Source organism: Ictalurus furcatus, chromosome 4 (assembly GCF_023375685.1).
Source record: "Ictalurus furcatus strain D&B chromosome 4, Billie_1.0, whole genome shotgun sequence".
NCBI classification, from domain to species: Eukaryota; Metazoa; Chordata; class Actinopteri; order Siluriformes; family Ictaluridae; genus Ictalurus; species Ictalurus furcatus.
The window spans coordinates 25224815-25240167 of NC_071258.1; the positions used below are offsets into that span (position 1 = coordinate 25224815).

The 15353-nt window shown below is 41.0% G+C and overlaps 1 protein-coding gene across 1 annotated transcript in view; it reads right to left on the bottom strand.

Annotated features, from left to right (window-relative positions):
- Positions 1-15353, bottom strand: part of si (sucrase-isomaltase (alpha-glucosidase)) — a 147521-nt gene that overhangs the window by 48536 nt on the left and 83632 nt on the right. The window contains exon 23 of the mRNA XM_053623442.1: positions 15254-15303. Within this exon, the coding sequence (XP_053479417.1) occupies positions 15254-15303 (50 nt within the window). The remainder of the gene's footprint in view (positions 1-15253; positions 15304-15353) is intronic.

The following is a 15353-nucleotide window of genomic DNA, read 5'->3' on the forward strand; positions in this document are numbered from 1 at the left end:
AAAGATTTCAAACAAACTTCTTTCACGGTGTCATTATGGGGTATTGTTTGTAGAATTTTGAGGAAAAAAAATTAATTTAATCCATTTTGGAATAAGGCTGTAATAACAAAATGTGGAAAAAGTGAAGGGCTGCGAATACATTCCGGATGCACTGTGATGTGTGTAATTTATATATATACATATACACATATACATACATACACACACACACATTATATATATATATATATATATATATATATATATATATATATATATATATATATATATATATATACACATACACACACACACACACACATACACACATATATATACACACACACACACACACACACACACACACAGTGGGGGGGAAATATTGAACACCAACATTTTTTTCAGCAAACATATTTCCAATTAAGTTATTCACATGCAATCTTCAGCAGACATCAGTATTAACTCAAATACAGAAATGTAAAGAATTCACAACGTTAAAGTCCATAAATAAAGTTGTGTAGTAAAGTGGAATGACACAGGAAAAGAGTACGGAACACGCTAAGAAAAAGCAGTTCTGTAAGGCAAGGAACCAGCTGAAATCCCTAAGTAGTTACAAAGTAATTATACCTCCTATCTATGCAAATTAACATCTGCTGGGTTAGTAAATTGATGGTCTATATAAAGGCTTTTTGTTACCAAGGTGTCATAGAAGAAACATCTCATGATGGGTAAAAGCAAAGAGCTCTCCCAATTCCTTTGCAACCTTATTGTTGCAAAAGGTATTGATGGAATTGGATACAGATGTATTTCAAAACTTCTGAATCCTCCAGTAAACACCATTGGGGCCATTATCATAGTTTGTATATATTGTAACCTTATTTTTGACAGGTCTAGGTCAAAAAGATACATATTCTTACTCTCTATATCTAGGTCAAAAGTCATGATCATAAAATATATTTATAGTTATGTTAAATCGGGATCACATACATTCCTGACACAAATGTTACCATACATGGTATGGTCATGTGTATTACACATCCAAACAAAAATATGACACACACGCGCACGCACAAACACACACGTGCACGTACAGACAAACGCATGCATACAAACCTGTTTATAAAAGTCGAGCATCAATCTAGGTTTTATAATACTCTGTACTTAGAACAACGTGTGCGAGCTTACAACATGGCTGATGTTTGTCCTAACGTGCCGAAAAAAGCTCACCCTTTTTTGGGAAGAATAGAAAAAATGTTAGAACATGAAAAGATTCAATATTGGGTAATGTCAAACGGATGTACAGCCGGGTTTTTTTTTGGATGCAGAAAAAGGAACCGTTTTGCTTTTCAAGTTCTCGGTCCCAGGACACACGATCTTTCCTTTCACATAGAATATGAAGCACTCCGAGTCAGGCATATCGAGCATAGATTTTTTTATACAGAGGGCTAGGAAAGAAAGCGATAATACGGATTATGTGTTTTACGATTTCGAGACTAGGCAGGAAACAGGAACACATGTAGCTAATTTCGTATGCTGTATTGATTTTAAGGGAGAGGAGCTGGTGGCTGAAGGGGTGATTGTGTCAGTGCCTTCTTTAAAAAGTTTCGGTGTAATACATACCACGGTTACACGTTTATCGCGCATAACGCTAGAGGGTTCGATTCATACCTTTTGTTAAACCATTTAGTGAAAGAAGGAATCACACCCGAAATCATAGCGCAAGGCGGTAAAATTTTGTGCTTCATCGATACCGCGTTTCGTCAGTCCTACATTGATAGTCTATCATTCTTACCCATGAAATTGAGTAGCATCCCAAAAGCCATGGGGTTTTCGGAAAGCAATAAAGGCTATTTTCCCCATTTCTGGAACACCGTAGAACATCAGGATTACGTAGGGCCGTATCCTGACCCTAAGTTTTACGGTGTAGATGGCATGATGCCTAAGGATAGAGAAGAATTCTTTAAGTGGTACAGAACGGTTTCTGACAAAGTCTTTGATTTCAAGAAATAGATGGCGGAATACTGTTTGAACGACGTAGAAATTTTGAGAAAGGGTTGTATAGCTTTCAGACAAGAAATTCTGGATAGTACAAAGGTCGATCCTTTTAAATGCATAACGATCACATCTGTGTGCATGAAAATCTTTAGAACCAAGTTCCTGCGTAAAGACACTTTAGCTATTCCGCCGCTTGATAATTACATCACCCCTCAGAAATCTCTCTCAACACCTTCCATTCAATGGCTCGAATATGTTTCAAAAACGCAAAACCTACCCATTCGCCACGCGTTGAATGAAGGTGAAGTCAGGTTTGGTACCTTTTACGTATATGGTTACTGTGAGGAAGGGGAAAACCGTAAGGTTTTTGAGTTTCTTGGATGTTTTTATCACGGCTGTGAAAAGTGTTTTCCCTCAATGACCCCGCATCCTCTTACCAAATCAAATGCAACCTTCGGAGATATCCGTCAAAAATCGATGGAGAAAATTAAGAATTTGCAAGACACTCAATTTGCAAGTCACTCTGATGCGGGAACACGAGTGGAATGAAATGAAGAAAAACGACAATCTCGTGCTAAATTTTCTAAAAAACTTTGACTTTCCTGAGCGTTTAAACCCGCAAGATGCTTTTTACGGCGGTCGAACAAACGCGTTAAATTTGCATTATGTAGCTCAACCCGGTCAGAGAATCGATTATTTCAACTTTACCTCTCTTTACCCATTCGTAAATACAGTAAGACAAAGACGTACCCGATTGATCACCCTATCATCATTTATCGTGACTTTCGACCTCTGAAATATTACTTCGGTATCATTAGAGCAAAGGTATTACCACCTAGGGGTCTGTGGGCACCTGTTCTACCATTTCGTGTAAAAAGCAAACTCCTCTTTCCTCTACGTAGAACGTGTGCCGAACATCAGCTAAAACAATGCGATCATACAGCTCAGGAGAGAGCTCTTACATGAGAATCTATCGAAAATGAGAAAGCCGTCGAAAAAGGTTACAAAATTCTAGAAGTGTTTGAAGTGTAGCACTTTCCTAAAAGGTCTGATAAGCTTTTTACGAGATATATTAAATGTTCCTCAAGACCAAACAGGAAAGTTCAGGTTATCCGTCCTGGGTCGTTGATGAATCATCTAAACGTGAGTACATTCGCAAATATAAGGAGAACAAAGGGATTACGTTGGATCCGAAATTTATCACCGTTAATCCTGCCAAAAGATCAGTGCCTACACTTGCACTAAATTCGTTGTGAGGTAAGATGTGTCAAAGACCAGACAGATCAAACACGACCTTAATTCGCGATCCTGCTGAGTTTTTACAGTTCATGTTCTCCGATATTTATAATGTGAGTCAGTTGTCTTTTTTGAATGAGAAGGTGGCGATGGTACAGTGGCGTTACGCAGACGAGAGATTGATTAAACCGCTAAACGCTAATGTATTCATCTGCATTTTCACTACAGCATACGCTAGACTTGAGCTGTACAATTTGATGGATCAATTGGATCAGCATTGTTTGTACACAGACACCGATAGCATCATTTTTAAAAGTAAGGAAGGTGACTGGATGCCGCCCTTAAGCGATTACTTGGGTGGGCTTACCAGCGAACTAGATGATGGCGATCAAATCGTAGAATTCGTAAGTGCAGGTCCTAAAACCTATGGTTACAAAACTGTAAAAGGAAAAACAACCATGAAAGCTAAAGGCATTACTTTAAATTGTATCAATTCTGAAATTGTCGATTTGAAATCACTAACAGAACTGGTGGACGAGCGAGTGAAAAATCCGGATCATACCGGTCATCTCGTAACCACGCATAACCAAATCGTGAGAGATAAAAAGGGGTTTCATTTGAGAAACAAATCACAGTTGAAAAGGTTCAGGGTTGTGTACGATAAGCACGTTTTATTATCTGATTTTACAACTCTCCCTTACGGATATTAAGACTATTCTCGTATATATGTGTATATAGTTTCTGTTGATGTGTTTTGTAAAGGAAAATATGAACGTGACTGCTTTTGACGCTAGGATGCAACTTCCCTTTTCATGTATCGTATGTGGACCGAGTAATAGTGGAAAATCTTATTTTATCAAAATGTTGTTGGAAAACTGTAAAGAGGCAATGTCGGTTGTTCCGGAAAACGTTGTCTGGCGTTATACGTGTTGGCAGCCTCTGTACAATGAATTATTGACCAGAATAAATATAAATTTTCTTCAAGGAATCCCCGATTCTTTGTGTGATGACGAACTATTTCCACCAAATAAAAAAAACTTGTTGGTAATCGATGACTTGATGGAATCCGCCAGTAAAAACGACGAAGTAGAAAAGGCTTTTACAAAATACATACACCACAGAAATCTGAGCATCATCTACCTCATTCAAAACTAGTTTTTTCAAGGCAAGACCAGTAGAACAATCAACCTGAACACCAACTACATGGTTCTTTTTAAAAACCCTAGAGATAATTACAGATCAGCATACTGGCTCGTCAAATGTATCCGGGTAACAAGTATTTTTTAGAATGCTTTCTCGATGCCGTCTCTAGACCTTACGGGTATTTATTTGTTGACCTGAAACCACAAACACCAGAAGAACTTCGTCTCTGGTCAGGGTTGTTTCCGGGGGAGAAACCAGTTGTGTATGTTCCGAAGACGAAAAAAAAAACTTTAAAGTATCGACAACATGTGTCTGAGCGATTGAAAAAAAACCCTCCCGTTGCTGTATTCATTACACAGGTCTCCATCCCAAAGGAGAAAGGATATATTACGTGATGTGCCCACAGATCTCATCCTGAGCATATGTGAACTAGCTTCAAACGTGCTCAGGGGAAACATACCACTGACGACAAAACAGTATCGGGTTTTAAAAAAACAAAAAAAATGGATCAAACTATTTGCTGATAAAAGAGCGTCCATAGAAAGAAAAAGAAAAGTTATTAATCAATCCGGAGGATTTCTTCTGCCTTTGCTCAGTGTAGCCATTCCTTTTATAAGCAGCTTAATCGCATCCCGCAACAATTAACATGGAGACCGCAGAGAAAATGTATTTAGTCTCTCAACATCAGATCGATAAACTTAGAAACATCGCCACAGAGAAGGAAACCATAAAGACTGTTGAAAACAACATGGACGATGCAATACGAGGTATTTTATCAAGGACTGATCTGAACGAATATGACAAGGTGAAACTCTACGTGTCTGTGCTGCAAAATTTTTTAAACTTGGTTAAAGTAGGAGAGCAGGAAACTGCTCAATTGACCCTGTCTCTACCTAAAATATCGGAAAGCAAAACGGAAGCAGCGGTAACCGAACCACCCAAAGACGAGATCGTGCAAGAGGTCCTCGCTAACATTTCTGCTAGAAACAAAAGAAACGCTTCGTACGTTATGGAAAAACTTTTAAAAGCCGGTGCTGCGTGGAACGATAGCGGTGAATTTATTTTTAAAGGAAACACTATCAAAGGATCTCACATGGTGGATTTGCTTAAAAATCTCACGACCCCTCATCGAGTATCCAACGAACGGAGGCCGTTAGGTTGGAAAGAGTTCTTACAGACAGTAGCCAACCTAAATATACCCATTTCAGCAATACCTAATGGCGGTGTTCGACGCAAAATATCTGACATAAAAAGATCTAAAGATATCTCACACCTTGTTTCCCTACCTAAAAGCAAAGACTATGATTCCGAACCAGTTTTCAAATCCTCCGTTTTTAACCGTTCTGACTGGTTTGGTTTTTGAAATGACGAGGGACAAAGAATGTTATGTTATGTTACCCTTTATTTCAATAAAATAACTTTTGTTTAACATTTTTCTTGTGAAGCATCGTCATTTAACACTCCACTACATATGCAAATGAAACATATCTAGAGACTTAACACATTGTACACATGTAATTGAATGCTTTTTATTTACTCTAGGGTACATTTTTTTAACAAAAGACACAATAGTGTTATCATTTCTATTTAAATCTTTGCTATATATAGACATAATACGGTTAAACGAATAACCTTTAGCTTTGCGACACAGAAAAAACACAATGTTGCCCGCAGCAAACCGACGTCAAGTTTTGAACTTGTACAGGGTTATATTTTATTTTGCAACAGTTCTTTGTCAAAAAAATAATGAATCGATCGAGGAAAGAGTTCGTAGTCTGGAGGGTTTCCGTATGAGTCAAAAAATTCTCCTGCGTTTTCGTCATTAAGGCATAACGCTAGCCAGTGCTCACCCGGCATGTGTCTCGGATGTGTGTTTACGATGAATAAAGCTGGAAACTTTCTCAAAGTACTTGTAGGTAGCTCGTCACAGGCCATCACGCCATGAAATATTTTATCTATTTCAGGACAACTTCTCATAACCTCCGTTAGTTCTCTGGTATCCATAAGTTACTGGTAATCGATGAGCATATTTCTTCGATTGTTTATTTCTAGAATGCTGTCAAAACTGGCATACACGATTAGATTCACTGTGCTCGGAAGTGGTTGACGAAATCTGAGTTCCAATCGCATATTTCCCGATTTTATTAATGACAAATGTTGCCCACAATCGTCATCAGGATTCAGGTTGAATGCGTATAAAGTATATCCGTTCAGGTACTCTTCTCTGTTTATCGACAAAGCCTGATCTTTCAGCTGCTTTCCTGATGCTAAAATTAAAGAATGGAACTCACGGACCACGTTACCGGACTGAAAAACAGGCTGAAACGGTTTTGCAGGGTATTGCGTACCATCTACGTACAGCGCGATAAACTCTGCATCGTAATGTTTAAAATTAAAAGGGTTTTTATTGTACGACCCGCTGAAGGCATCGTTGTCTACCATCCCAAAGATAATGGTTTTAGGTAAAGGGCCGAGGAAAAGGTTCTCTTGTGAACAAATGCGGCTCCCTGCAGCTAGACTGAAGGTCTTCGAACAGGCTCTTTCGATCGGATACTTGGCTGTGGCGCTGAGAAGTGCTTGTCTGTGACCGATTTTTACAGACGGTGAGACGGTTACTTTCTTCACAAAAAGAGAAGCGTTGAGTATTTTCAGATTGAAATTTGCATTTCCTTCCTTCATCAAACAAAATTCAGCTTTGCTGCGAACCATTTTAAACCTCAAATCGATACCGTTCAGTAAAAGTTTATCCTGAAAAAATATATCCGAGTGAATGTGTCCAATCAGGTCGAAGGTGTTGCTTTCAGCACTGAAACTGGCCCTTTTTTTGAGACCTTCGTTTCATCCGTCTGGGTCTGTGGCGTCCATATGCCCCGCTGTGTCTTTGTAGAATAGCCCGGTGCAAAATTGTGTTTCCACTGTATCTTTTCCATAGTTGAGAAGACTTTCAAAAAGGTAGCACGGTATGGGTATGTACTGCTAGATTGAGAAATAAGACGATCCCCGAGCATGACATCCACTTGTGAAAAAAGTGAGGCTACGGGGTAGTTAACAACCCCAACCTTTGCACTGTTAGCTATATTGGAACCGTCGGGGTTCACGATTTTACAGGTCAGATGTAAAAAAGTGTTGTTCAAGTCGAGGTAATCCTCCCCGTTTCCAGCCACGTAGAACTCCAGGGGTCCGTTGTCCGTAAGAGCGGAAAGTGGAGGTATTTCGACATAAGTGTACTTTTCGATACTCGTTTGGGTATAAGGTAATGTGAAAATATCCAATTCTGTCTTGGTACACTCTGAGGATAGACTGTGTAAGAAAGCCATGATGTTAGAAAACGTTCAGCCGATTTCTCTTGTGAGAGATGGAAGGATGCCTGTTGCCTCTCTGCTCGGTCTTTTTCACACTGGTCTTGATTTTAGTAACCTTACGTCTTTTGTTAGGAACCACGTGTCGATGCCCTGGGAGCCTTTTAGATTTTTTACGTGCAATCAACGCAAGCCCCGATCCGTCTTGATTCTGAGCTTGTGTCTTGCTCATAATGTTGCTGAATACATCGCTTACGAACCTTTAGCAGCTGTTTTTAAATGAGGTTTTGCAATAGCAAAACCCCTTTTGAGGAATGGAACCGCCATTCTAAAAAGACCCTTGAACAGTCCTCCTAGCCCCGACCCATACATGGTAGGGGCGCCTTGAAACCCAGGAAGACCATTTCCAGCCTGGTGGACATAATAATCCACATAGGTCTGCGGATGAACGTAGCCCCTATCCATCATTTTACATACGGAACGAATGTTTAGCGCGTCTAAAGTGTCGTTTAGCAATAAATTTCCCGTAACTAAAAGGTATAGGCTTGTTTTGATCCGTTTTGACTTCGATTACTATATCGGTAATGTGGTTCTTGGTGAGAGGTACGTAATGCAGCTTATCATAAGTAATTGTGACGACTTTGTTGTTTTCACCCATTATATGTACGCATCTCAGTAACGGGGCAAAACTGTCACCAACTCATTGATACTCGATAACGTCTGTATATACATACATCGTGTAAAAGCCTGCGTGAATATCAGAGGGATTAGGCGCGTCTGGTTCTCGGGCCGTTATCAGAACACCGGGGTTCATACCGAGTATATATGCTAATTTTCCCATTAGCTTTGAACGCAAAATGTTTTTGGGATACGATGCGTATTTTATTTTTCATAGGGTTATAGAATAGCTCTATTCCAAGTTCCAATTTCTTTATGTTGTTGTTGATTTCACTAACCACTTCATCGATATTTTTATAATATCCTGGAGTGATATTAAAGTTACTGTTTTGTGTTCTCTTTCCATCCCTCTGAATAATATGACACATACTGTCTTCCTCTGTTAACGAGTACCAACTCTGGATATATTGAACCTCTGCGAGCGAGACTTCCCATATTCCGTTCAAATCGATTGGTTTGGCGAATTTAGTAGTGTAGTGCGCGATCTTATTATTAGGGTAAATATCCAAAGACGCGTTGCTTGGAAGGGTCACGAAGAATCCACACTCTTCCACGGTTTAATGAATATAGTTTTCAGTTTTGTTCACGGCGATCCTTTTGTTATGTTAACTACGTCTTCGACCGGAACCCAGGAATTAAATTTAAATCGGGCCAACCCATCCATTTCACCAGGCAGACTTTTTTCCGGTTTCGGGTCTTTTCAGACAAGATTTTCTCAATTTTAAACGTTTTGTCCTTACCAATAATGATCTTTTGTAACTCGGGTTCATAAAATGTTCCCTCAATTTTTTCACCATCATAGTCGTGTAATTTATATACTGGGGGATCTCTCGGTATCCGTTCGGAGATTGTAAAATATTCATCCGTAAAGTTTTGCTTGTATCCTTTCTCAAACTGTCTTTTTAAACGAGAAATTCTAACGATATCACCGACTTTAAACTTGAAATTTAGTTTCTTTAATTTAAGTGAGAACAGTCCGTAGAGGGTTTTAAATACTCTGAAGGAATTGGCTTCGTTGACCTCGGCGGGTTTCATTTTGATGCTGGAATGGTAATTGTGATTGTACGCTTGAATCAAATCCTGAACTATGTCGGTGCATTTTCTCGTGTTAAAAGCGGTAAAATATCTCCACATCCTAGTCTTTAGCGTTCTGTTGAACCTTTCACACACCGATGCTTTTTGCCCCGTACCCGTAGCAAAGTGAATAATGTCATGTTTTTTCATTAATGTTTGAAAAATTTTGTTAAAAAAACTCCTTCCCTTGATCAGTTTGTAGTTTTTTGGGGACTCTACCTTCCTTTAGAATGGAATCAAAAGCTTTAGTTACCTCGAGTCCGGTCTTGTTTCGTAACACACGTACCCAGGCATATTTGGATAAAATATCTATACACGTGATCATAAATTTCGCGTTGTCGCTACTCTCTGACAAGTTGCTCATACCGACTAAATCAGCTTGCCATCATCGAAGTTGTTCACAAAAACCTTGTTTCTTTTAAACTTTGTAGATACTGGTTTATGTAGACTGTATGCATCCTGCTCTGCTAACCAGTTTATTTCAGTATCATTAGCTCTTTTACCTATTTTCTCAGCAATAGCTCTTTGCAAACTCTCAACACCACCGTACGAACCAGGTTCTGACTGTGTATAATATATATTCTTCATCAATCGTTCAGTCATTTCGAGTGTCAAGACAAGAACGATCAAACACCAGTGTAGATTAAGCATTTATCTCAGAACACGTGAGCTAGGTATTACATATTCAATCAAAGTAACATTTTCCATTCTAAACAATTTATATCACACACAGGTTTAGATACATGTTTAGTTTTACATTCAAAAGTTTCAGCAATACATATAAAAACTTGATACACTCCGATATGTTAAGGACACACGCTATTTACGAATGTCTTCAGCATTTTGTTTTAACTGGCTTCAGGCTTTTCTCGCAGTCAGAATAGACGTGGCTTGTTTTGAAGTTTCCCACGTATGCGACGGTTCAGCGGGTTCCAGAGATGAGTGAAAGGTCCAGTAATCTACAATGTCTTCGCACACTTGCTCGTTGAAAACGTCTTTGGTTTTCTCCTTGACCTCGTTCAACACGGTTTTGATGTGAGGCTCGTCTCGCCATTCACACACGGTGGCTTCAGCGATACCTTGAATTTTTTCCAGGGAAGGAGTGTGTTTGATTCCACACAGTTTCAGACCTCTTGCCAATGTGTATTTGAACCACGGTTTAAACAGTTTTTTCAGCAATCTGTAGGTGTTTAGGTGTAGATAGTACTCTTCAGGATCGAACAAAACGCGTGTTGGAGTTGACTCGGATGTTTGATCGCGGACCCGTGGCAGTTATCCTTCAGATCTTGTTGGATAACTCTGTCCAACAGTTCTCCTGTAACAGCACGTATCATGGTTAGCACAGTGTTGGTTATACACCCGTCGGCTTCATCGTTCGTTGTCAGATAGGTCAGATTTATTTTTCCTAGGTTTTCGCCGTCTTCAAAACCCGAACTGGTCACATCATCATCATACCGGGTAGCATCAGAGTTGTAGAAAACGGGGTTGAATTCACAAGCCATATTGCTGGTTGATGCTCAGAATACTTTGACTCAATATGTATTCAGACTCATTGATATAGCATGTGGGAGGAGTCTTGGGGAAGGTGGAGTTTCTGATCAAGAGTAGTATATTGACGATCTCAGAAAAAGAGATCTTCTAACCTTACTTTTATTTGCATCATTTCTTTGTCTCTTCCAGTTTTTTGGAATAATTCATCGATTTGATGGAAGTAGCATTGCAGATCGTGCCAGCTGGTTTGGTCATACCTCACTTCACAATTCTCATTGTTATCAGGGGCGTTGTCACCGGTTAATACAACAGCACAGTGCAGTGAAACCTGGTTCTTGGAGAAATTTGTTGCTCTGATATGGTATTTGCATTGAAGAGATGTACTGTTCCATTTACGTCTGTACGCATCTGGGGGAAAGAAGCCCATTCTAACAATGTAGTCAAAATCCTTGCACCATTTTCTGAACTTTTTCCAGTCACCTTTGTTAAAAGTTACGTTCTCTGTAGCACGGCTCCAGTGGATGTGTCCCGGGACCGAGAACTTGAAAAGCAAAACGGTTCCTTTTTCTGCATCGAAAAAAAACCCGGCTGTACATCCGTTTGACATTATCCAATATTGAATCTTTTCATGTTCTAACATTTTTTCTATTCTTCCCAAAAAAGGGTGAGCTTTTTTCGGCACGTTAGGACAAACATCAGCCATGTTGTAAGCTCGCACACGTTGTTCTAAGTACAGAGTATTATAAAACCTAGAGGGATGCTCGACTTTTATAAACAGGTTCGTATGCATGCGTTTGTCTGTACGTGCACGTGTGTGTTTGTGCGTGCGCATGTGTGTGTGTGTGTCATATTTTTGTTTGGATGTGTAATACACATGACCATACCATGTATGGTAACATTTGTGTCAGGAATGTATGTGATCCCGATTTAACATAACTATAAATATATTTTATGATCATGACCTTTGACCTAGATATAGAGAGCAAGAATATGTATCTTTTTGACCTTTGACCTAGACCTGTCAAAAATAAGGTTACAATATATACAAACTATTTCTCTCTATTATCTGCAAGTGGAAGCAACAACACTCGCACGATTTCTTACCAGGGAGTCAGAAGAATAGTCAAAAGCGTAGCCCAAGAGCCAAGGACCACTCAGAAAGAGCTCCAGAAACACTTGGAGGCAGCAAGTGCCATCGTCACAGAGAAAACTATAGGCAATGCACTCCAACGCCATGGCCTCTATGCAAGACTCCATTACTAAAGAAAAGGCATGTCAAAGCTCGTTTAAAGTTTGTTACAACACATTTGGACAAGCCTATGAAGTACTGGGAGAGTGTACTCTGGTCAGACGAGTCCAAAATTGAATTTTTTGGCAGTCATACTACACACCATGTTTGGAGAAGAAATAGCGCTGCACATCACCCTAAAAACACTATACCAACAGTGAAGTTTGGAGGAGGAAGCAACATGGTGTGGGGCTGTTTTTCATTGCATGGTACTGGCAGACTTCGTGTAGTTGAAGGAACAATGAATGGAGCCCTTTACTGGGAGATTCTTGAGAAGAATCTGCTGCCATCCACCAGGATGATGAAGAGAAGTGGGTGGACCTTCCAGCAGGACAATGATGCAAAGCATACAGCAAAGCCAACTCTCAATTGGTTTCAGAGAAAGAAAAGAAAAAAAAAAAAAAAAAGGGCGTTTGAATGGCCCAATAGAATGGTCAATCACCTCACTTGAATCCAATTCAACAAGATTTAAAGACTATGTTTGTGCTCCAAACCTGTTTTGAAGTAGGTGAAAACCTGACCAGCAGGAGCCATCTCTGCTCTTGAGGACTGTTTTGAGCACACTGACTGGGACATGTTCAGAGAGGCTGCAACTGACAGCAACTCCACCAACTTGGAGAAATAAACGGCGTCAATGACCAGCTACATCAGCAAGTGCATCATGATGATGATTATGATGATGATGATGTCACTGTCTCCAAGACCATCACCACACGCTCCAACCAGAAGCAGTGGATGACTGCGGAGGTGCGAGCACTACTGAGGACCCAAGACTCCGCCTTCAGGGCAGGTGACAAAGCGGCCCTAAGAACAGCGAGGGCCAAACTGTCCCGGGCCATCAGAGAGGCAAACCGTGCACACGCCCAGAAAATCCAGTCACTTCATGGATGGCAGCGACACACAGCTCATGTGGCAGGGCATTCAGGCAATCAGCAACTACAGGACAACATCACCCGCCTGTAACAGTGACGCCTCCCTTGCAGATGCGCTGAACAACTTCTATGCTTGGTTTGAGGCACAGAATGACATGGAAGTGAGGAAGACCACCCCTCACCCAATGACCAGTTCGATGTGAGGAAAACTCTACGCAGAGTCAACCCACAGAAGGCTGCTGGACTAGACAACATTCCTGGCAGAGTGCTCAGAGGATGTGCAGATGAGCTAGCAGATGTTTTCACTGACATCTTCAACATCTCCCTGAGTAGCGCCATTGTTCCAACATGCTTCAAGGCTACCACCATCGTCCCCGTGCCGAAGAAGTCTCCAGTGTCCTGCCTCAATGACTACTGTCCCATTTCACTCACATCCATCATCATGAAGTGCTTCGAGAGACTCGTCTTGAGGCACATCAAGACCCTGTTGCCCCACTCACTGGACCTGCTGCAGTTCATGTATCGCACCAACCACTTGACAGATGATGCCATCGCCACCACCCTACATCTGGCCCTCACCCACCTGGACAAGGACACCTACGATCGAATGCTGTTCATAGACTTCAGTTCAGCATTCAACATAATTGTTCCTCAGCACCTGATTGGAAAGCTGAACCTGCTGGGCTTTAACACCTCCCTCTGCAACTGGACCCTGGACTTCTTGACTGGGAGACCTCAATCAGTCTGGATCAGGAACAACATCTCCAGCACCACCACGCTGAGCACTGGCACCTCCCAGGGCTGTGTGCTCAGTCCACTGCTGTTCACTCTGCTGACTCACGACTGTGCAGCAATGCACCTCTCCAAATCACATCAAGTTCGCCAATGACACGACCGTGGTTGGTCTCATCAGCAAGAACAACGAGTCAGCATACTGAGAGGAGGTGCAGCAGCTAACGGACTGGTGCAGAGCCAACAACCTGTCTCTGAATGTGGACAATGTTCCACTCAGAACAGGCCTCGCCATGGTCGACCAAAGAAGTTGAGTGCACGTGCTCAGTGTCATATCAAGAGACTGTCTTTGGGAAATAGACATGAGTGTTGCCAGCATTGCTGCAGAGATTGAAGGGGTGGGGGGGGGGACCGCCTGTCAGTGCTCAGACCATACATCGCACACTGCATCAAATTGGTCTGCATGACTGTCGTCCCAGAAGGAAGCCTCTTCTAAAGATGATGCACAAGAAAGCCCGCAAACAGTTTGCTGAAGACAAGCAGACTAAGGACATGGATTACTGGAACCACGTCCTGTGGTCTGATGAGACCAAGATAAACCTGTTTGGTTCAGATGGTGTCAAGCGTGTGTGGCGGCAACCAGGTGAGGAGTACAAAGACAAGTGTGTCTTTCCTACAGTCAAGCATGGTGGTGGGAGTGTCATGGTCTGGGGCTGCATGAGTGCTGCCGGTACTGGGGAGCTACAGTTCATTGAGGGAACCATGAATGCCAACATGTACTGTGATATACTGAAGCAGAGCATGATCAGTATGCAGTATTCCAGCATGATAACGACCCCAAACACACTTCCAAGACGACTACTGCCTTGCTAAAGAAGCTGAGGATGAAGGTGATTGACTGGCCAAGCATGTCTCCAGACCTAAACCCTATTGAGCATCTGTGGGGCATCCTCAAATGGAAGGTGGAGGAGCACAAGGTCTCCAACATCCACCAGCTCCATGATGTCATCATGGAGGAGTGGAAGAGGACTCCACTGGCAACCTGTGAAGCTCTGATGAACTCCATGCCCAAGAGGGTTAAGGCAGTGCTGTAAAATAATGGTGGCCACACAAAATATTGACACGTTGGGCCCAATTTGGACATTTTTACTTAGGGGTGTACTCACTTTTGTTGCCAACGGTTTAGACATTAATGGCTGTGTGTTGAGTTATTTTGAGGGGACATTCACATATTTGATATAATCAAATATTTACAAAAAATGTGTGTGGTGTACTCACTTTTGTTAGATACTGTATATTATTTTATATTATATATATATATATATATATATATATATATATATATATATATATATATATATATATATGCATGCAATGTTACTGTTATAATGCTATAACTAAGAGACAACCTAGGACAATGGTGCATAGCTCCGTTAAACAGTAAACATGATGTTTGGAAGACCTACTTGAACAACAGAGAACTGGTAAAGGATGTAGACCCCAGATGAAACAGTATCTAAAAAAGAGAAAGAGAGAACATTCAGCTGAGTTCACATACACAAAGAT